Raw genomic sequence first — 23,367 nt, forward strand, 5'->3', positions numbered from 1 at the left:
CCTAAAAGGAAGCGATTCCCAAACCTTCCATAACAAAGCCATCACCTACAGAGAGATGAACCTGGAGAAGAGTCCCCTAAGCAAGCTGGTCCTAGGGCTCTGTTCACAAACACAAACACACCCCACAGAGCCCCAGGACAACAGCACAATTAGACCCAACCAAATCATGAGAAAACAAAAAGATAATTACTTGACACATTGGAAAGAATTAACAAAAAAACAGAGCAAACTAGAATGCTATTTGGCCCTAAACAGAGAGTACACAGTGGCAGAATACCTGACCACTGTGACTGACCCAAACTTAAGGAAAGCTTTGACTATGTACAGACTCAGTGAGCATAGCCTTGCTATTGAGAAAGGCCGCCGTAGGCAGACATGGCTCTCAAGAGAAGACAGGCTATGTGCACACTGCCCACAAAATGAGGTGGAAACTGAGCTGCACTTCCTAACCTCCTGCCCAATGTATGACCATATTAGAGAGACATATTTCCCTCAGATTACACAGATCCACAAAGAATTTGAAAACAAATCCAATTTTGATAAACTCCCATATCTACTGGGAGAAATTCCACAGTGTGCCATCACAGCAGCAAGATTTGTGACCTGTTGCCACAAGAAAAGGGCAACCAGTGAAGAACAAACACCATTGTAAATACAACCCATATTTATGCTTATTTATTTTAACTTGTGTGCTTTAACCATTTGTACATTGTTACAACACTGTATATATATAATATAACATTTGTAATGTCTTTATTGTTTTGAAACTTCTGTATGTGTAATGTTTACTGTTAATTTGTATTGTTTATTTCACTTTTGTATAATATCTACCTCACTTGCTTTGGCAATGTTAACACATGTTTCCCATGCCAATAAAGCCCCTTGAATTGAATTGAATTGAATTGAATTGAATTGAGAGGGAGAGAGAGAGAGGGAGAGAGAGAGAGAGGGAGAGAAAGAAGGAAAGAGAAAGAAAGAGAGAGGGGGAGAGAGAGAGAGAGAGAGAGAGAGAGAGAGAGAGAGAGAGAGAGAGAGAGAGAGAGAAGGGAGGGAGCGAGGGGGTAAAGAAATGTGTTTTAGCAGTCGTTTCAGCAGCAGTCACCTTAGGGGTGGCGTCTGAAGGACACTGCTGAATACTCCAAATGAGTGTGAAGAGCGGCGCAGAGAGAGGATTAGAAAGCACATCTTCACACACACACACACACACACACACACACACACACACACACACACACACACACACACACACACACACACACACACACACACACACACACACACACACACACACACACACACACACACACACACACACACCTGTCTGTGTAAGGCACACAGAGGAACCATCACGACAGGAGAGTCAAAGGAACACCGCAGATACCTTGACTGTTAGACGTCCTGTCTCACGACCTCTTTTAATATAGAGGACGAGGAACAATATGTCTTCACACATCGCCCTCATATCACTGTACATTTTCTGTTCAGAGCCACCATGAAAAACTGGATTCTCTCCATTTGCCATATACACACAATGAAGTCTCTTTATCTGTCAAGTTACTGACAGGAGTACACAAATTTGAGTCATGTGTTGAGAAACTGAAAAATCCCCAACCAGAGGAATAACAGTATATACTAAAATGCTAGTAAGACAAAGGAAGACTTTCATCTGTCTCTCACTATTGTTAGCTCTGAATCAGAAAAATGGCCAGGCCGGGTGCTTATCCATCATTGTCTTCATTTGAAGGGCATTTGGCAGCCCAAAGGCAAACACCTAATACAGTGATACACTCCTCTCCGCTCAGCTCCCATCCCTACCCTCTTCACAGACACACACTGACAGAGCAGCAGTGCAGTCAGAGAGAGATGAGGGAAAAGCAGCAACTCACACTGGGTTCTGTCACTTCACATCACGATTCACTCAAACTCATATAGCACTTCCACTAGTTCAGATACTGCTCACAGAGAGACGCTTTACCAGACACACTGACAGCAGGCAGCACACACACACACACGTTTACGCACAGACACATACACACACACACTCGCATACATGCATGAACACGCACGCTAGTGATGCCCAGGTCAGCTGTTTGTTCACCCGCACTCACCATCAATTGCTAATAACCCATCCGCAACCGTCCAACTATATGTGATAAAGTGAAAATCTAACACCTGCATCTGACCCTAACCGGCAAATATAGAAAATGCGCTGTACAGTCAGACTGCAGAACGATTTTTTGAAAGGGGGGCAGGATTTTTTAAAGCCTAATTTAGATATGTTTCTGCTTATATACTGAACAAAAATATAAACGCAACATGCAACAATTTCAAAGAGTTTACTGAGTTACAGTTCAAAAAGGAAATCAGGTAATTTAAATAAATCCATTAGGCCCTAATCTATGGATTTCACATGTCTGGGCAGGGTTGCGGCCATGGGTGGGAGCCAGGTCCACCCACTGGGGGAGCCAGGCCCAGCAAATCAGAATGAGTTTTTCCCCACAAAAGAGCTTTATTACAGACACAAATACTCCTGAGCACCCCCCCTCCCCATCTTCAGGCGAACCCGCAGGTGAAGAAGCCGTACGTGGAGGTCCTGGGCTGGCGTGGTTACACATCCTGGGCTGGCGCGGTTGTCAGGCCGGTTGGATGTACTGACAAATTCTTTAAAATGACGTTGGATGCGGCTTATGGTAGAGAAATTAAGATTAAATTCTCTGGCAACAGCACTGTTGGCATTCCTACAGTCAGCATGCCAATTGCACACTCCCTCAAAACTTGACGCATCTGTGGAATTGTGTTGTGTGACAAAACTGCACATTTTAGAGTGGCCTTTTATTGTCCCCAGCATAAGGTATTGGCAAAGTTTTCTCTTCCATCTCTCAGTTCGGTTTGGCCGCATATTTTATGTGGCTGAAATACTATCCGCTTTTATGATGCTGATAAAGATAGCAGCTTTACAGACAGTCCCTAACCGCGCATTCATTCTCTCAAGATTCTGAAAGAAGGGCCTCCCGAGTGGCGCAGCGGTCTAAGGCATTGCAGTGTTGCGGCGTCACTACAGCCTGGTGTTCAATCCCAGGATGTGTTACAACTGGCTGTGACGGGGAGTCCCATAGGGCGGCAAACAATTGTCCCAGCCTCGTCCGGGTTAGGGGAGGGTTTGGCCTGGGGTGGTTTGTGGCAGGCTGAGCACCCCTGCAGGCTGACTTCTGTCATTGAACGGTGCTTCCTCCGACACATTGGTGCAGCTGGCTTCCGGATTAAGCGAGCGGGTATTAAGAAGCGCGGCTTGGCGGGTCATGTTTCAGAGGACGCATGACTCGACCTTCGCCTCTCCCAAGCCCGTTGGAGAATTGCAGCGATGAGACAAGATTGTAATCACAAAATTGAGGAGAAAAAGGGGATAAAAAAAGAGTAAAATGTTGGCTATATTTGGTGTAGGCCTATCATTTTACTGCAGAAAATGCTTAATTCTGCAGGAGTTAATAGGCTATCAGGCTATGTGAGACATTATACAGTAGACCTAGCCTACAGTCAGTGTCCAGATTTTGGGGCGGCAGGTAGCTTAGTGGTTAGAGCATTTTTCGGTTGCTGGATTGAATCCCCAAGCTGACAAGGTAAAAATCTGTCGTTCTGCCCCTGAACAAGGCAGTTAACCCACTTTTCCCCGGTAGTCCGTCATTATAAATAAGAATTTGTTCTTAACTGACTTGCCTAGTTCAATAAAAATGTAATCCATCTGAACAGTAGGCTACAGTTTCCTTAACATGCCATTTTTGATGTCCCCGTCTTGTGACTGTCGAATTTGTATAGCGCCTGACAATCATCACACATATCATAGCCGGCACTGTCAGCCTCTCTACCACTTTTTATTTTACAATCTTTCCCAAACTGCCCTCCCTTCTCTTTATTGTCAATTCTCCATTTCACAGATTTTCTCTTATTGAATTCAACTCCGATATTGTCCTTTTTTCCACAGTGGATCAGCGTTAACTTTTTCTGCCCAAGTTCCCAAAAGCATTTTGCGTGTATATGGTGCGCATATAGTCAGCCCTAAAGTTTACGTTTACGCACTAGCCTAACACCAGATACAAATAATGAAAGAAAATCCTCAATATAGCCTATAGATGTGAATTGCACAAGAATCATACATTTTTTTTTTTTTTAAGATGCATTGTTTTCTCGCTTTATTCAAACCACCCACCCCTTCATCCACAAAATATTTCATGACCCTAAACCCGCCCGTCCAGCGGATATAACCGTGGGGACTGTGGGTTATTAACCCACGCATCACTAACGCACACACATTCACAAATGTGTGAACACACGCACAGAAAGGCACAAAATAAATCTATCCAACATTTACGCATCAATCCTGAGTAAAGCTCTACATCTGCTGATGTGGTTGGGCAACACTTTCACAGAGAGGTCTGCTTCAATGCTGAGGAGATCGTGTTTGTGATATGACTATTTGGAGAAAAGCTGGGTAGTGTGAGAGACAGAGGGGAAGTGTCTGGCCTCAGTGTGTATATGAGGTGGAGAGGAAATGCCTGTCAGCAGCTGGACGACACACACTTCTCTCTGAGAGGAGAGGAGAGGAGGGAAGTGCTAACAAGCAGCCGTCTAGCCGGCTAACGTAATGGGTGCAACTAACTGGCCCTTATAATGGCTGCACTACTGTGGCTTTTTCAGTCACCATACTATCCATCACATCAGCATTGCTGCACATCACTATGGGCCACAGAGTCTGTCTGTCAGCTGTATATCAGGTCTTTTAGTGTCTTTTAGCCTGCAATTGGTAGTGTTTCTGGCTGTGGAGATGGTCCAATTGTACTGCAGGGAGAGGGAGATGGAGACAGTCTGTCTTTGGAAAGTCCTCTGCTTTATAGAGAAACCTCCCCCTAATCCCAGATAAAGAGCAGATAAGAGAGAGATAAAGACAGCGCTGCTCCTGGGCCTTATCTCTGCTGTTATCTCCCAGCGCAGGGAGCGGTAGTGCTATAGGCAGGCAGACAGGCAGGCAGCACCCACGGCTGGCTCCATAACCCCCTACATACACCCAGAGAGAAGGAAGAGCCCATGCCTGTCTCTACACGACACCCACCACCACCACCGTCTGTAACATCAGTCACACCTCAGCCTGCCATAGGTTTTAAATAGCATTCTATTGATTTTTAAAGGACGTTTTCCAGTGTCTGGATAAGCACTGTAATAGGTTGGCACCTTGTGAAATGAATCACCCAGTGTTGTTTAACAAGGGAAAATGCCACAGAAATTTGCTATTTTCTGTCCCATGAATACACGTAAAAGAAAAACACAAGGGATGTTAACATACAGATGGTGGACTTACCTCTATGTCTGTTAGTAGTTTTATCAAACATGAGCATGGCGTCTTCTACCTGAAAGACCAAAGAGGAAAACAGACATTAGTCTAAGGTCAGATAGGAGAGACATGGAAGAGACATACACTGGTGATTACTTCTGTACTGTGGTAAAGATGCAAAGATGGGTAAAGAGGTTAAAGAGTGTGTATCCTTCAATGTGGGACAACAGACAGTCTTCCTCAGGGAACCATAGACAGTTTGAGTCAACCAGGTAGACACACCTCACTGCAACAACCAACCCCAGCCTCCTCTGCTCCACCAGGTAGCAGCATGATCCATGGTGATATCAACTCTCATCATGTCGTTCAATAAAGCCACACAGAGAGAGACAGACGGCAAATGTTTATCCTCACACATCTCACGACAGATTGGAAGACAGAAATCTGTTCCCTATAATTCAGAAGAAGTGGTAAAAACAACGTTGAATTTAGGCAGCCTCATTTTCATTGTGGATTCTTGTTGAGAGAACAACACAAAAAAGAGGAGGAAAAAAACAGCACCATACAAAATCACAGAGGGGGAGATAGGGCAATGTCGCCGAGAACCACACATTCCCCGGTTACGGTCGCTAGGTAACGTGCGGTGTGGAGCGGAGCAGGCTGAGTGCTGGGGAGGTTTTGGCAGCGCAGTGTGGTGTGGTCCGGTGGGGGTGGGGGGCGAGGCGCGGCGGGGCGGGAGGGTGACAGGGCGGGAATGCGGGGAGGGCCATGTGGAGCAAGGGAAGAGATGAGAAGAGAGGAGCAGGGGGCTGGCTCAGATAGAACTGCCTGACTTGATAAAGAGGAGCTCTGCCAGGCCCTGCCACACTGCTGCTGCCACGCTGCAAACCTGCCACAGGATGTAGGCACTAGTCTACTGCAGCTCACTACCACCCACATGCTAGGCCTGCTGTACTATGCCCACCTCCAAATGGACATTGACCTAAACCCCCTGCTTAGCTCTGTAGTATGCCATTCACACGGTCTCATGTATTTGCCAGCTGGTAAATAGGCAATTGGATGATATCTCATTCGTCTTTTGTAGCTCAGTTGGTAGAGCCTGGTGCTTGTAACGCCAAGGTAGTGGGTTCAATTCCCAGGACCACCGATATTTAAAATGTTTACACGCATGACTGTAAGTTGATCTGTATAAAAGCATCTACTAACTGGCATGTATTATTGCCTAGGATTTACTCTTTTCACACCTATAGTCATCCAATTTCAAAGAACACATCAGCCCTGCAAAACACATTTCCTATAAATAATATACAGCCTACACTGGTAAATAGTAGTATGTGCCCTGAAGCTGATAGAATTAAACAATAAGGCCCGAGGAGGTGTGGTATATGGCCAATATACCACGGCTAAGGGCTGTTCTTAAGCACGACGCAAAGTGGAGTGCCCGGATACAGCCGTTAGCCGTGGTATATTGGCCATATACCACAAATCCCTGAGGTGTCCTATTGCAATTATAAACTGGTTATCAACGTAATTAGACCAGTAAATATACTTTTTTTGTCATACCCGTGGTATACGGTCTGACATATAATGGCTTTCAGCCAATCAGCATTCAGGGCTCAGACCACCTGGTTTATAATGTCTATTATAAAACTGGTTGTTTGGATCCTGGATGCTGATTGGACAAGCAGCATTTCAAGCCGTGCTGTATTGGCCGTCACAGACATACCTATCCCTGCTAACAGTTCCATCTGATAATGATCACTCCGCTTTCATAAGAGTATCATGTTCATGTAGCAGTCCCAATCATCTCTTGTCTTTATCTCAACGAGCACATTATTTACCCTTGCTTCCAGCCTAGCATTTAGTTTGGTACAGCGGGGTTAATATAAGCCTCACTGTCTGCCTTTCCGACCTCAGGAACAATGTTTCACTTTTGAATTTCGGTGCCCAGATGAGACAACTTTTTCTGAGCCAGTCAAAATCACACATCAACGTCATTATCATGGACATATCCAAGTAAATGCCGATAGAAAAAATGCTCAAACAAATGAAAATGCTCTAGTGTACTGTCATTTCAGGTTCAATGTTTGACGTGACTGAGTTAACAGAAGTTGGCTAGCTAGCTAGCAAGTGACAAGAACGTTATCCAGCCTGCTTAGCAACCATTTTGTTTCAAATCAAATCAAAGTTTATTTGTCATGTGCGCTGAATACAACAGGTGTAGGTAGACCTTACCGTGAAATGCTTACTTACAGGCTCTAACCAATAGTGCAAAAAATGTATTAGGTGAACAATAGATAAGTCAAGAAATAAAACAACAGTAAAAATACAGGCTATATACAGTAGCGAGGCTATAAAAGTAGTGAGGCTACATACAGACACTGGTTAGTCAGGCTGATTGAGGTAGTATGTACATGTAGATATGGTTAAAGTGACTATGCATATATGATGAACAGAGAGTAGCAGTAGCGTAAAAGAGTGGTTGGTGGGTGGTGGGTGGGACACAATGCAGATAGCCCGGTTAGCCAATGTGCGGGAGCACTGGTTGGTCGGCCCAATTGAGGTAGTATGTACATGAATGTATAGTTAAAGTGACTATGCATATATGATAAACAGAGAGTAGCAGCAAGAGTCTTATGGCTTGGGGGTAAAAACTGTTGACAAGCCTTTTTGTCCTAGACTTGGCACTCCGGTATTGCTTGCCATGCAGTAGTAGAGAGAACAGTCTATGCCTCGGGTGGCTGCGGTCTTTGACAATTTTTAGGGCCTTCCGCCTGGGCCGTACGCACTACCCGTTATAGTGCCTTGCGGTCAGAGGCCGAGCAGTTGCCGTACCAGGCAGTGATGCAACCAGTCAGGATGCTCTCGATGTTGCAGCTGTAGAACCTTTTGAGGATCTCAGGACCCATGCCAAATCTTTTTGGTTTCCTGAGGGGGAATAGGCTTTGTCGTGCCCTCTTCACGACTGTCTTGGTGTGTTTGGACCATTCTAGTTTTTTGTTGATGTGGACACCAAGGAACTTGAAGCTCTCAACCTACTCCACTACAGCCCCGTCGATGAGCAGCCCCGTCGGTGTGCTCGGTCCTCCTTTTCCTGTAGTCCATAATAATCTCCTTAGTCTTGGTTACGTTGAGGTATAGGTTGTTATTCTGGCACCACACGGCCAGTTCTCTGACTTCCTCTCTATAGGCTGTCTCGTCGTTGTCAGTGATCAGGCCTACCACTGTTGTGTCGTCTGTAAACTTAATGATGGTGTTGGAGTCATGCCTGGCCATGCAGTCGTGGGTGAACAGGGAGTACAGGAGGGGACTGAGCAACTATGCAAAAATAATTAACGACTGGGTCGCGTCTGTAGCAACATGACCAAAAGTCAATGCCATTTACCTGTGACTGTATTCATGACACAGCACTGCCTCTTGTGCCTTATTGCTTAGATACAAACGCCTAGTTGAAATACTAGCATAGCCTTGTAAAATGAAGAGGCCTATAGGCCATCAATGCAGTGTATTATAGGCTTCCCACGTTCAGTGATGTTAAGATAGCCGTGTGTCTGTCTGTTATTATGACACTGCAGTGGGAGGACAGGCGTCAGGCAGCTTATTCAACGCAGGACACAAGTTCAGCAGTGATGGGGTGTTTCTCCTCTGCTTCAGGGCTCTTCAATGCAGCCATTCAGGCAGAGCACAACTCTATGGCTCTATCTGATAGAAGGTTAAGGACCTCTTCACCGCTCACACAAAACCCCTCCACACAGTCTCACTCCAGGGAAGGAGAAATCTCTCTTTCTCTCTCTCTCTCTGCCCTCCTCCTCTCTCACTCTTTCCTTTCTCCTGGCTGGGTGAAAAGAAAGGTTCAAAGGATAATGCATCTTATCACTATGTAAAAGGGGAGTGGGGACCCCAGTGGAGTGGCTGGCCTTTTGTGACAATGAAGAAAAGAGCCCTAGTCTATTTATTCAGTGTGTGTTACGTTAGCTATAGACTGGAGCAATGCAGTCCTCTGGCTTTGTGTCCACCCAGAAAAAGCACCAAGCTCTACAAAGGCAGTCTGGGGCCAAGACTAGTTCACCTTTAATAACTAAGGATCATGAAAACACGTATTCATTGAATTACTGCTACACAAACACACTTTAACCTACAGGAGAGCATGCACATGACTGTTGAGCTAACGACTACATGGCAGATTCAAGCAGCCAGTTAGGATGAGGCAGTGCAGGTGACAGACACACAGTGCCACCAACACTTCCCACCAAGCAGAAGTTAAAATGGCAATCGGCTCATTCTTGTATTTAAGTTGAATATAGAGCTTGTGCTAGCTAGGGTGATTTACTAAATACCTGTCGAGGTTGAACCTGAGGACAAGATGGGTTGAGAGTATTGGGGAATGCAGATTGACTCAGGTGGAGGAGGTTTGCACTCTAAGCAGGAAAAACACAAAGGGAAGGTAGTCAAACCCTTGTTTAGATCCCAGGACCCCGGCGGGAAGGCTTATCCTGTTCCTGTCAGATAATATGATGCTAAACGTCCACTCCCGGACAACCTTTCCACCCGGGCCAATGCATCAACTAAATCCATAAGTATGAAAAACCTTATAAAAACGCCCAGTCAGTCTCTGTGGTACATGTCCCTGTGCTTATTGATGCTTCTGTCCTTGGATAAATAATTCAAACAGCAGCCAATTTGAATTATTTATCCAAGGACAGAAGCATCAATAAGCACAGAGACATGTAGCATTTTTGGGCTGAAAAAGCGGCAGGGGGATATTTAAGGGCTAAGGAAATGCATTATGACAGCAGTTTAGATCAGCGGCAATCACCCCATTATTTACATTCAGCACATAACAGATAGGAATCAGAGGAGCTTCCCCGGGATCTGGGGCTAAGAACACCACAGCTCACTGTCCACTGGGACAGGAACACAGTGAGGTCTCTGCTGCAATACAATGGGGGGATGATTTGTATGTGACTATTTTGAATCCCTTCCCTTGACTCTACGTCAAGGCCCAGTCAGTGTCTCTGTGAAACGTAGACTTCCAGAAGCCAGAGGATAAAGAGGGAAAGATTTTGTGGTGGTGAAGGAGACGCTGAGTCATAAGATTTATATGTTTGATTAGTCATGAGGGGAGGCAGAGTGCAGACTACTACTGCTCTGGGACACAGAATGGTAACAATGCATTCGGAAAGTATTCAGACCCCTTCACTTTTTCCATATTTTGTTATGTTACAGCCTTGTTCTAAAATGCATTAAATAAAGAAATGTCCTCATCAATCTACACACAATACCCCATACAGATTTTGGAAATGTTTGCAAATGTTTATATATTTTTTATATATATAAACATAAGTTTCAGACCCTTTGCTATGAGACTCCTTTTTCCAATGATCATCCTTGAGATGTTTCTACAACTTGATTGGAGTCCACCCGTGGTAAATTCAATTGATTAGAAATGATTTGGAAAGGCACACACCTGTCTATATAAGATCCCACAGTTGACCGTGCATGTAAGAACAAAACCCAAGCCATGAGGTTGAAGGAATTGTACGTAGAGCTCAGAGACAGGATTGTGTCGAGGCACAGATCTGAGGAACGGTACCAAAACATTTCTGCAGCATTGAAGGTCCACAAGAAAACAGTGGCCTCCAGCATTCTTAAATGGAAGAAGTTTGGAACCACAAAGACAAAGCTTTCCGCCCGGGCCAAACTGAGCATTTGGGGGAGAAGAGCCTTGGTGACCAAGAACCCGATGGTGACTCTTACAGAGCTCCAGAGTTGCTCTGTGGAGATGGGTGAACCTTCCAGAAGGACAACCATCTCTGCAGCACTCCATAAATTAGGCCTTTATGGTAGAGGCCAGACGGAAGCCACTCCTCAGTAAAAGGCACATGACAGCCCGCTTGGAGTTTGCTAAAAGGCACCAAAAGGACTCCGACCATGAGAAACAAGATTCTCTGGTCTGATGAAACCAAGATTGAACTCTTTGGCCTGAATGCCAAGCGCCACGTCTGGAGGAAACCTGGCACCATCTCTACGGTGAAGCATGGTGGTGGCAGCATCATGCTGTGGGGATGTTTTTCAACGGCAGGAACTGAGAGACTAGTCAGGATCGAGGGAAAGATGAACAGAGCAAAGTACAGAGAGATCCTTTATAAAAACCTGCTCCAGAGCACTCAGGACCTCAGACAGGACAACGACCCTAAGCACACAGCCAAGACAACGCAGGAGTGGCTTCAGTACAAGTCTCTGAATGTCCTTGAGTGGCCCAGCCAGAGCCCGGACTTGAACACGATCTAACATCTCTGGAGAGACCTGAAAAAAGCTGTGCAGCAAAGCTCCCCATCCAACCTGACAGAGCTTGAGAGGATATGCAGAGAAGAATGGGAGAAACTCCCCAAATACAGGTGTGCCAAGCTTGTAGCGTCATACCCAAGAAGATTTGAGTCTGTAATCGCTGCCATTGGTGCTTCAACAAAGTACTGAGTAAAGGGTCTCAATACTTATGTAAAAGTGATGTTTAATTTTTTAATTTTTAAAACATTTGCAAAAATTTCTAAAAACCTGTTTTTCCTTCATCATTATGGGGTATTGTGATGAGGGGAAAAAATAACAATTGAATCAATTTTAGAATAAGGCTGTAACATAACAAAATTTGGAAAAAGTCAAGGGGTCTGAATACTTTCCGAATGTACTGTAACTGAACACGCTGTCAATGACTCTGAAGTACTATGGGTCTTCTTTCACATTTGTTTTACAAGACTCATATTATTTAACAATGCTCTCAATGAACAAAGCGGAAATAGCTGCTTCAATGACCCTGGACAAGCTTGTGACAACCCTCTCAATTAATTGTTTTACAGAGAAAATGAATATCGCTGTCTCTCGGCTCTTCTCCCTGCAATGTGCAGCATGCACACTCCAGTGGTTTTACTAGTAGTGCTTTAACAAGGAACAGCGGGCCAAACTTCACATCCAGGAAACACTTGTAATTACACAGCAGTGAGGGACGTAAGTGTCACGTTCTGACCTTAGTTCTTTTGTTATTTCTTTTTTTTTAGTATGGTCAGGGCGTGAGTTGGGTGGGTTATCTATGTTCGTTTTTCTATGTTGGTTTTTTCGTTTGGCCTGGTATGATTCTCAATCAGAGGCAGGTGTCGTTAGTTGTCTCTGATTGAGAATCATACTTAGGTAGCCTTTTCCACCTGGGTTTCGTGGGTGGTTGTTTTCCGTGTCAGTGTTTGTTCCACACGGAACTGTTTCGGTTTGTATTTCACGTATCGTTTATTGTTTTGATTCTGTGTTCGTTCGTTATTAAAGAAAATGAACACGTACCACGCTGCGCATTGGTCCTCCGATCCCTGTTACTACTCCTCTTCAGATGAGGAGGAGGACAGCCGTTACAGTAAGAGAGAAACCCAAAATGTCTGACACAAAACAACTTCAGTACACCCCCACCTCCCCTTCAGTACAGGGACACCATGAAGACAGCTGGGATGTCTGATAGTGACCAGGCATGGTGGTCGTTGTCAACAAGAGCAGGAGAGCAGGCCACTGTGTCCCTTAGAAGAGTAGAGTTGGAGATCCAGTCCACACAGAACTCCTGGTATGTAAGGAACCTGGAACCTGAACCAGGGCTGCTAGTAATTTCCTGACCCCCTTAGGCTGGGAGGCAGCTGTTCAATAGAGTGTTCAGACACTAATGTTCCATACCTGCTCTGCTCCTATCTTGACTTACTGTACTGTCTAGACGAGTCTGTGTTGGTGGAAATTCTCATACTGGAAAGCATCACTTCATGGGATCACTTTCTCCCCAGTAAAAAATGAGATGGCCCTCACTGCAGTCCATTGTCCTACACCTTGACCCCTTTCACACTCACCTGGTCATGATGACACAAATCAGTGACCTGTAATATACACAGCCTATAAGCATGATATTCCTTCATAACGCTAAATGTGAGTGTTGTGAGCCAGGCAAAAGGGTATCCGGTCATTTGGTGTCTAAATGTGTGCTCTGACCGGAGGAACAATCAACAGTGAATTGCCTGAGTGATAGTGGATTGGAGAGGCGTATATATTTGATTTACATTTTGAGTTCCATTACTGAAGACACAGGTGGCAGAAGAAAAGGCTATATACTGTAAGACTACAAAATATTCAGTCAACCTTTATTATTCAACCAGAATCATACATACATATAATTATACAGTATAGGCTATGTGACTCTACTAAGGCTATGTCACTAACTTTTTCTTATGTTGACATTAACAAAATGGCTGAAGAAAAACACTTGAGGAAGACAATTCCTAAAATCTGTCAGAATTAAATATTTATGAGGTCCCACGCTCTGCATCCAACGATGTCGCTATGATGCATATTCTAGCAGGGACCTTTGTGTGTCATAGAATGCCTCCGGGGGCAACGGCGATGGCTTCAACAGATCCTCCTGCAGCACTGAGCAAAGCCATCAGCACAACAAATATGCACAATTAGAGAGGGAGTCACAGAGTGGCGAGTCTGACCAATGGACTGACACAGAGAGCAGTCAGGCAGACTGCATTACTACTATGATGGAACGGTGTCTTCAGTTCACAGTCCTCCCCTAGCCTAGCTCTGTCTCAGGCAGTCCCGCGTGCCAGTGCATGGCCCTGGGCTGGGAGAGGAGTAGTCCATGCAGTTAGCTAAGTATGCAGGAAGGGGTAACTAGGATGACTAGGCCCTGTCCATCAATCCCTCTCTCAGTTCCTGTGCCAGGCTGCAGAGAACTGTGCATTACGTGGTCATTTGATTAATAAGGCTTCATTGCGCCAGCCAGGCAGCCCGTTCCCCCTCCACCACACTCGAGCAGAGAGCCTCCTCTCCTCTTTCTGTCGGAATGGAGTATGCCTGCGAGCCACCTCCGCGTAACAGCCGATCGAGCCTTGGCCCCTCCCTCGTGAGAAAGAACCAGACAGGCTGGGAAATATTGTGCTTTCCAGCTCAAATAGTAATTGGAGAGGTGAGAAATCCCTGTGCCCTGGAGGTAACAGTTTAACATGGAGGACTTACTTAAAGTGCTGCCTTTTTCCCTTTGCCAAGGCAAGGCAATCAGCTTTCTCTTTTAGCAGATTTCACGGCAGTCTCACAAGCTGCCCCCATCCTCTTCCCTCTCCATCTCTCTCATATGCATGCTTGTGTATATGGTAATTATATTAATCAGTAGAAAAGGTGGTTAGTAAATCTGCTAATTGGTATGTAAATAAGATCCTCCTGACACTGGCAAGCCCACAATCATGTTCATTTCAAATAAATATAAATATGTCAGTTTTCATTTAGACCGAGAGCAACAGCAGGCAACAACATGTTCAGGAGATGATGACCAAGGTTGCTGTTTTCCTCTCCTCTCTCCCTCCCTCTCTCCTCTCTCCTCTCTTCTCTCCTCTCCCCTCTCCTTTATTAAATGAGGATTTGCACTATCCGTATTATATAATTCAGCAGCCCTTCTCTGGTTTTGAAAGGCTGGTTTAACTAGATTTCCATTTCTTGAAGCCGATCGATGGCTAACCAAAGAGACAGGGTGCAAGAGACCAAGTCAGAGTAATAAAAAAAATAAAAAAATGGTATCTTTGCCCTTTTTTTCCCAAGCTGTGAAAGTAGGTGATGGCCATGAAGCAGGGAGCCGCACTTCAATTCCCTCTTTGTTACCAGTGAGAATGCTCCTCATGGATGCAATAGGCTCTCTGCTATGCCGCCAGGCCGTTGTCTGTGTCTATGTGTGAACTAACAGTATGACATCCCTATTAACATTGTGATGCACACGTTCATTGAATAACCAACTGGAAAATAAAATGTGATAACACGATTTCTCTTTTCATGAGTAATCATGTTCAAGATAGCGTGGTCTGATGTACACGCATCCAATGAACAAAATCTTGGTCCTCTCAGCTGAGCTAGACATTGTATACCGTGTTATCTATAGGTGTATGATACGGATAAAAGGCTTTAGAGTCTTCAGTTGAAAAGCATTCAATTCAATTACAGCTGCCAATATCCCCCAATATCCGAGCCACCTGCAGTGTTTAACTTAGATTAGGTTTAAGTTATTTTAAAGGCCATTTCAATAATATGACATTTCTCGTCACAATGGGAATGAATGAATGCCAATCGAATCTGTTTTTTTTCTCCCTCTCTTTAATGCAAAACGCTGTCGTCTGTCGTTCTTGATAGCTCGTCTCTCTTTGTCAGCATAAATGCAGGAGCCCCTATTTGAATACAGTTTCACATCCCTCTATTTATTAAAGCTTGGATTAACATGACAGACGGTTTTGTCTGGGGAGTCTTTAATATGGCTCAGAGAAGCGATCCCAGCGACAGTAATAGGCTCCAGCTAATATACTTGAGTGATGCTGGTTTCCCAGAGTTATAAAGCAGAACAATAGTGGGGATCTGAAGCATGAATACAAAGGTGGGATTGTAGGAGGGGAAACCAGGGAGGAGCTGGCCCACTGGAGAAGAACACACAATCACTCCATAGTGCTCCTGGAGAAGATTAAAACAAAGAGACGGGGAGAGAAAGGTCAGAGGCAGCCGGAGAAGAAAGATGAGGTGGCAACTTGAAATCTCTCTCTTTCTCTAGTGAGACAAAGTTTATTCTAACCTAACGCCATTGCAAACGCAGGAGCAGGTACTAGACATTCTTCGCACTTTACACTGAAAACTATCCCTGCTTGCAGGAGTATTCTCTCTTTCTTAAAGCTTTAGGTGGAATTTGAAAAGCTGTTCCTTGTCCTAAGGAATTATTTCCATCAGAAACATGTAATGGTGTAACACAATAGAGAAAGGCTTCCATAGTATTTGGTGTTATAATGAGGCATTACGCTCCTACTTTGGCTGGCTCTATTTAGAGGGCAGTTCAAGGTTACACAGAGCCTCATGTTACTCAGTGAATGAAACACATTCCATCTTCTGACTCCCGGTTCAAAGCAGTCTGTGAATAGCCTCCTACTTCCTGGTCTCTTCTCTCTATTTGAATAATTCTGGGGATTAAAGACAGAACGTGCTGCATCCCAAACACTGTTGAATCACCCTGGAGCAAATCATAGTACTGATTTGAACTGAGCCGCAACCGGCCCAGCTCTCTTTCCCCAGGTCTTTTCACTTTGCATCTTCTCTTCATTCCCCCAGTCCATTTTCTCTGTCTCGCACATTACCAAGTCCACGCCAGAAATCAACTGTGTTTTTCCTCCCTTTTCTTAGGCCGGCTAGTGATCCGTAGGGGAGAGCGGCAGTGAGGTTTGTTAAGAGATCAAACACACATCTGTTAGTAGTGAGATTGGGGGGATTGTTACTCATTCCCCAAACCTCTGGACTCTAATTACCTCCCCTCTGATGCTGGCCCCATGCCAGCTGCCATTAGTGCAGGGCAGAGTTGAGGCACACACGGACACACATGCACTCGGTACACACACACACACACACACACACACACACACACACACACACACACACACACACACACACACACACACACACACACACACACACACACACACACAACACAACACACAACACACAACACAGCCTCAGAATAGCCCACCATATGATACATTGGTCCAGCAGTGATAGAGAGAGAGACGCCAAAAACATCTCCACTGATACAGATAATCTCATCCTATCCTAGCTCTGCACCCCACTGTAACCCTGCCTACCAGGCACATGTACAGAGGAAGGGAATGATTCACAGGACACAGAGGATTTACCTGAGGTCACATCCTCTATAGTTGTACTACAGCCTACATGTAAGATAGAGAGCTTCTGGTGCCAACTGAAACAATGTGCTGCTGTATATTTACCAGTCCTTCATAGTCCCTCACCTAACACACCAGAGCCAATTTTTGTTTGTGTTGGTTACTCTCCTACTCAAAGAGGTGAGTGAATATATAATACATAAATAATTATAAACTGGGTGGTTCGAGCCCTGAATGCTGATTGGCTGACAGCTGTGGTATATCAGACCGTATACCACGGGTATGACAAAACATTTATTTTTACTCTTCTAGTTACGTTGGTAACCAGCTTATAACAGCAATAAGGCACCTCAGGGGTTTGTGGTATATGGCCGATATACCACGACTAAGGGCGGAATCTAGGCACTCCGCGTTGTGTCGTACGTAAGAACATCCCTTAGCCGTGGTATATTGGCCATATACCACACCCCCTCTGGCCTTATTACTTAATTCTAATATCCCCACCTGAGCCAGCAGTCATAGCTGAGCTGTAGGGGTTTATAGGGTGTGTTTGATTGATAGATGTATTATGAGTATAGATAATACCATGTATGGTATTTAGCTCAGGGAGGTATGGTATTGGATGTAGTCTATATAGCTGTATATAAACAGGTGTATGAATGACAGGACATCATGTCAGTGGGCTGATGGTTGATGCCGTCCCGGTCCCCAGCCCTGCGCTGTACTGTGAGCTGGGGGTAAGTCGTGCTCCTCTCTCTCTGACAGGCGGGAGGCCTGGGTCCCGCGCCATCCTCTCTGAGCTGAGCCAGACAAGCAGGTAATTCATCATCGTGCTGAAGGCTACCCAAGGTGCCTGATCAGCCCTTCATAAGGATCCCACCTCCCACAGCAAGGTCTCTGTTTGGAAAGTGACCTGCAGTCTCTAACCGTCCTCCCCACATCCCCTCCCACCCTCGCCCCAAATTTCACAGCTCCAAATTACCACGACAACATTAGAATTCTCATGCTGGCTGATGACAACCGAGCGGATATGTCACAGGTCTGCAGAATGTCATTTTAGCCCCAATTTATACATTCACATTATGAAGCCACAGAAAGATGCAGGAGGAAGGAGAAATGTTCACCAAACCACCCAAGGCTAAGGGTTTAAATGTGTTTTTGTATCCCACTCTTTGTACAGCGAACGCAATATTAGACGAACACAAAGATTACATGCATGCAAAGAGATTTTCAATAGACCCATTGTTGCTACACTGTGAATGTAATATTCTGTTATTCATTCAGAAGCCAATTCCAATACTGTCGCTTTGTCAATTTTCTCTCATTGAAGACTGAAAATTTGAAATAACAATGACAGCTCAAGGACAAAAGACATTAATAAGTCCTTTGATGGTATAGAAAGGTATAATAATATATTTTCCCACTCTGCTCGGCCTTGTTAGAATGGCAAATACTCATTTTGAGAAATAAGAGTTAAAAATTATCCAAAGGCCCGTCAGTAAATCATTCCCATAGCTCTGCTCATGCCCTGTCTGTCTGCCTCAGCTCAAAGTAAACTATAACTGTAGGTGGTTGGTGGTTGGTGGTGAGTGACTGAGTGAGGTTGTCCCAATCAAGCTCTGTCTTGTTAGGGCTCTAGTCTGCAGTCAGGGGCTGTGGTGTCTGCCTGCCTGGGGCCTCTGGAACAGAGTCAATCAGAGGGAGCACCAGTTTTGGGACTCAGTGGGAGGTGTGCAACTGCAGGCAGAGGAGGGCCTCTCTATGTGGCAGGCTCAGCACGTCACCCAGCACACACACACACACTGGGAGACCTGCCAATCAATCTGAAGACTATACATCACCATAGTAGATTGTACCAGACGGGCCAGGAGCCACAGGATATGGGGCTCACTGCCTGCTTGGTAGTGTGTTATGTTGTAGTGTAAATTTGCTCTAAAGGGAGTTTGAAATCCCACTACTTAAAACTAATAAGGGCCCCAATGAGTGTTAATGTCAATGAACTTTGAATAAAATTTAACCCATTGTTAAAGTAACTGTCTAGTGAAAATCTCACGTTTCATACCCAAATAATGTTGTTGACTCATCCTATAATCGTATTTGTGGCAAGAGCATAAATTTGAGATTTTTTATTTTTTAAAACAACCTCAAACTGAGCTGGCCAATCAGCGGTCTAGAGGAGGATGAGCTGGCCAATCAGCGGTCTACTCACATGAATATTTTTAATGATTGGTATACGCCCACACCATTATATTGTTGGGGTATGCCCACACCATTCCAACACAGAAAATATGCTTTTTAACATAGTTCATTTTTTGTAAGGAAAACTATTTCACTCATATTGAAAGTAATTATACTGTAAGTCATATTTCATAGAAATCTGAAAACACTCAAAAGTTAATTTAACAAATGCTTAAGGGCAATTTTTTTGTAGCTATCTTTTTTTGTAGATATCTAAACCCTTCCACTAAACTCATATTCTGCTCACAGATTCCATTCTTTGTTAGTCTCGTTGTTACTCAGCCCAGAACATGATAAAAAGCTGACTGCAATGACAGATAAAGGAGACATAGTAGTATCACGTTGTTCCTGAAAATACAGACTGATTCCCTGTCTCTCTACAGCCTGCCATCTCATGACACCGGCACACCCGCTCACAACAGCCCCGCTCCCCCAGCCCTGTGATCTCCACTGTGTCAACAGGCAACACAAGCCGTCACACTGAATCACAGACGCTTTATCCCACCAAGCACTGCAAATGATCTACAAATGCATTTAGCATTGTCGTCGTCTACAGAGATTCATGAGATGGTGAGGTAATCATTCCTGATCTCTTTACACCTGACAAGGCACCTCTTGAAAGGCGTCATTTCTTCCCTCCCTCTTCCCTTCACTCTCTCCCCTCAGAAACACACGACTATATGTTAACACAAATCTGCAGGTATTCTCAGTGAGGCTGAGAATGTTGGAGCAGCTCAGGCAGAAGGGAGATCAAAGGCACCACTGACAGAGTAGGTAAACATGGAAATGTATTCAGCTCATCAAGAAATGTCACAACGTCCTGTCACTGGCTCCCCTATCGCAGTCTATATATCTCTCCTGATCTGGCTGTTATTAGCCAAGCAGAGCTGGGCTGGGCTGGGCTGGGCCGGGTGGGAGATGTCTGCCTCAGCCTCAGACAGGCCCCAGCACTAATTCAGGGGTTTGGACAGAGGAGATGCCAGATCCAAGTCAACCGTGTTACTCAACCAATGGACCTCACAAGCATCCTCCCCCTCCTCCCGCCTGGCGGCCTCACCCCACCTCTCTCCCAGTGATCGTCAAGGTCGGTGATTAGCTGTCACCCCTCCGCAGAGGCAGATAACACCCCACACAGCCTGCCTCGATCCCCGCAGGGAGAAACACACATGCACAAAGGCAAACGCATACAAAGACACTCACAAACACACATAAACCAAGAAGTAACACAAATGCACATGCACAGATACTCTAACGCTAACTCATAAATACACAATCACACATAGCTTACTCACCAACACTCACACAAATGCACACACTGCCCAAATGGTTACATATTTACTCTGTATTTCAGTACATTTACTCAGACTGAAGGCTTTCTGGTCCCCACAGTCTCTCTGGTAACAGTTCACTCTTGCCAGTTGATGCAAAAATCAACGTGAACAGAATTCCTTTCAAAAGGTGCGTCTCCCAAAGAAAGGGTATCTGAGCCACTGAGGACTCAGAGAGAGAGTACATCCTCACATCTAGCCCACGTTCATTCCTTCCTGCTTTTAAAAAGGGGTCTCATTTCAAACAGAGACAGACAGAGAACTTCCACTGTTCAAAAGTTTCCCTGTGACTAATTGGAAGTCTTAATCACCCTTTCCTGTCCACAAAGAGCCGACAAACTGAAACACGGTGCAGAGTTCAATCAGCTTCAGAACTGTCAGAAAACCCTCGGTGAACATCTTTGATCATTTATATGATCATCAATGGAGAAGGCTTTAAGCTAAGACGTTATAATGGTTGAGAGGATCTCTCCGGGTCTCCATAGAGCTCCGTACTATTCCAGTGGGTCTCTGAGTAGGAGGAAACGTGTGTACAGAGCTTAGTTCAACGTAAGCACAGCTCCCAGTCAGATCCTTTGACAAACATGTCAGCGTGGCTTTTCCAGTAGCCAGCTCGCTTTTTTATTTTGCTGGAAAGAGCATGGGGCTTTGACTTAACTCCCTGGGAAATTAGCCTTGGAGTGGGTTTAATAACTGTTAGTTAACACAGGGCTGTGTAGCATTCTGTTAGAGGAGCTCCAACCCACAGTATCTGCTGTCGCTGCTCTGCTCTCCATCCATACTGTAGCAGACCACACAGTATGTTACAGTATGTAGCCCTACACTGGCCTGCCATCTAAATAAATAACCCAGGATGGGATCAATTTAGCTTCCCTCCCTTCCCTTATTGTCCCCTCATGTCACAATACAAGGCAGGATTAAAATGTACAGTAGCAGATAAAAATATATTTTTTGCCTGCAATCCCTTATCTGGTGCCTTTAAGCATATTTTCTCAAGGGAACCTTGAACAATATTGGCTAATCATAGCATTTGTAGAATCAACATATCATATGTGGGAATCACAACAAAAATGCCACACAGTGATGAGATGTCATTGTGAGGCAGGCAGAGAGGTTGTGAGGCTGCAGTCTGCAGACAGTGATGTGTGAGGCTGGGCGCTAGCTGCCCTGCCTCTGTGTGTACAGTACATATGGTGAGGCTAACGTTGCGCTGAGAAAGAGCAACACTAGGAAATAAGCCCTCCTGCTGAGGCCTGTTTTTAAGGCTGATTTGGCAGCTCAGCCCCGTACCAGTTGGCAGGCAGCAAGGCATGCCCCCAATCATCTGCTGATCATTCAATTACAACATGTTTTTATTTCATTTCAATTTAACACTCTTGGATGATATGCAGAGAAATTTGTATCACATAGAAATGCCTGCATTTGTGTCACGTAGATGTGCATTCCTCTTAAAGCTAGAGCTCACTGTGCTGTCCAGAGAGGAGACTATCGAGATAGTCTTCCGGCTACAGAAGTGATGAACCATCAAACCATTGAATATCAAGTTAATAATGGTATTTCTAAGTAATGGTCAATAATGGTATTTCTAAGTAATATTTGAGTAATATATCGATTATATCATTAGTTTACGACTATACATTTACCCAAATGAACATGACAAACGAGTTATTACAGCTTACTAAACTCTATATCTTGCAGTTCCAGAAGTAAATGTGAGTAGCTGAACCCAGGTCAGTCAGAAGGCATAGTCCCCTAAGATTCCTCCCTCCCTCCCTATAGGCCAATAATGGCCTGTGGGATAGCTAAGTATGAAGTGTGACCATGTTTTTCTCAGCAAAATAAGCCGTATGATCCAGATCGAAGGCCTAATGGGTTTTATAGATCAACAGCATGGATTTTCTCTCTGTCTCCATTCCTACCTGGCTTAAGTTGAATTCAACTCAATTAAATCAACCGGTGAGCCCAAGAGTTCACGGAGAACGCAATCACTCATCTTTGGGGCGGGCCACTTCATATGGGCAAAAACAGCCCTATTTCACACCCACTCAAACAGACACCATTAGGCCATTCACTTCAGTAGAGTGGCTCGGTCAATACGCTTTCCGTTTTAGAGCCTCTGTTTTAATTACTAGGGGATCTCAAGGTGACATCTAAAACTCTCCTTACTGAGAGGGACAGATACTAGGAGGCTTTCGACCAAAGAAACTCAATGTTTCCTTTACTTGAGATGCATTTAGAGTGTCAATGTGAATTTCAGCGATATGAAGTGAGAATATGAGAGTAAAACCTTCGCAGTTGTGAAGAGGGAATCTCCTTGACTGAACCTTCCGTCTCCCTCCTCACGGGCAACCAGCAGTCAGCAGCCAGCACAGGAAACCTCTCGTACATACATCACGTTCAACGGCACTTCTCCTGCTTACATGACGCATGAACGCCCCCTCCACTAGTTCCATATTTCATGAGCTACTATGGTAAATAGGCAGGCTATAGTAAACACGCCGCTCACAGCAATGACAATTTCCTTTTGAATAATGCATCCCTGTGGGTCTCCTAATGGATTGAAAGCTTCCCTGTTTGAAGAGACAGGAGCAATAACCAACACTAAAAGAATAAACAGAATTAATGAGCAGTGGTGAATACCCCTGGCCAATTCTATCTTCCACCTAACCTTTGTCTTTGGTCAGATTCATTTATTAATGGATGCGAGAGCGGGGTTTTTGAGTCTTGTCCATGATTGCACATTTGACAGATATGTAAATGA

General features: G+C 44.8%; 1 protein-coding gene across 2 annotated transcripts in view; it reads right to left on the minus strand.

The window, feature by feature from the left end:
• The window catches only part of LOC120057190 (RNA-binding protein Musashi homolog 2-like), a 350,186-nt gene that overhangs the window by 146,760 nt on the left and 180,059 nt on the right, over positions 1-23,367 (minus strand). For both annotated transcript variants that reach the window (XM_039005674.1, XM_039005673.1), the window contains exon 7: positions 5,351-5,399. In XM_039005674.1, coding sequence (XP_038861602.1) covers positions 5,351-5,399 — 49 coding nt within the window. The remainder of the gene's footprint in view (positions 1-5,350; positions 5,400-23,367) is intronic.

The sequence above is a fragment of the Salvelinus namaycush genome, chromosome 12, assembly GCF_016432855.1.
Source record: "Salvelinus namaycush isolate Seneca chromosome 12, SaNama_1.0, whole genome shotgun sequence".
In the NCBI taxonomy this organism is placed as follows: Eukaryota; Metazoa; Chordata; class Actinopteri; order Salmoniformes; family Salmonidae; genus Salvelinus; species Salvelinus namaycush.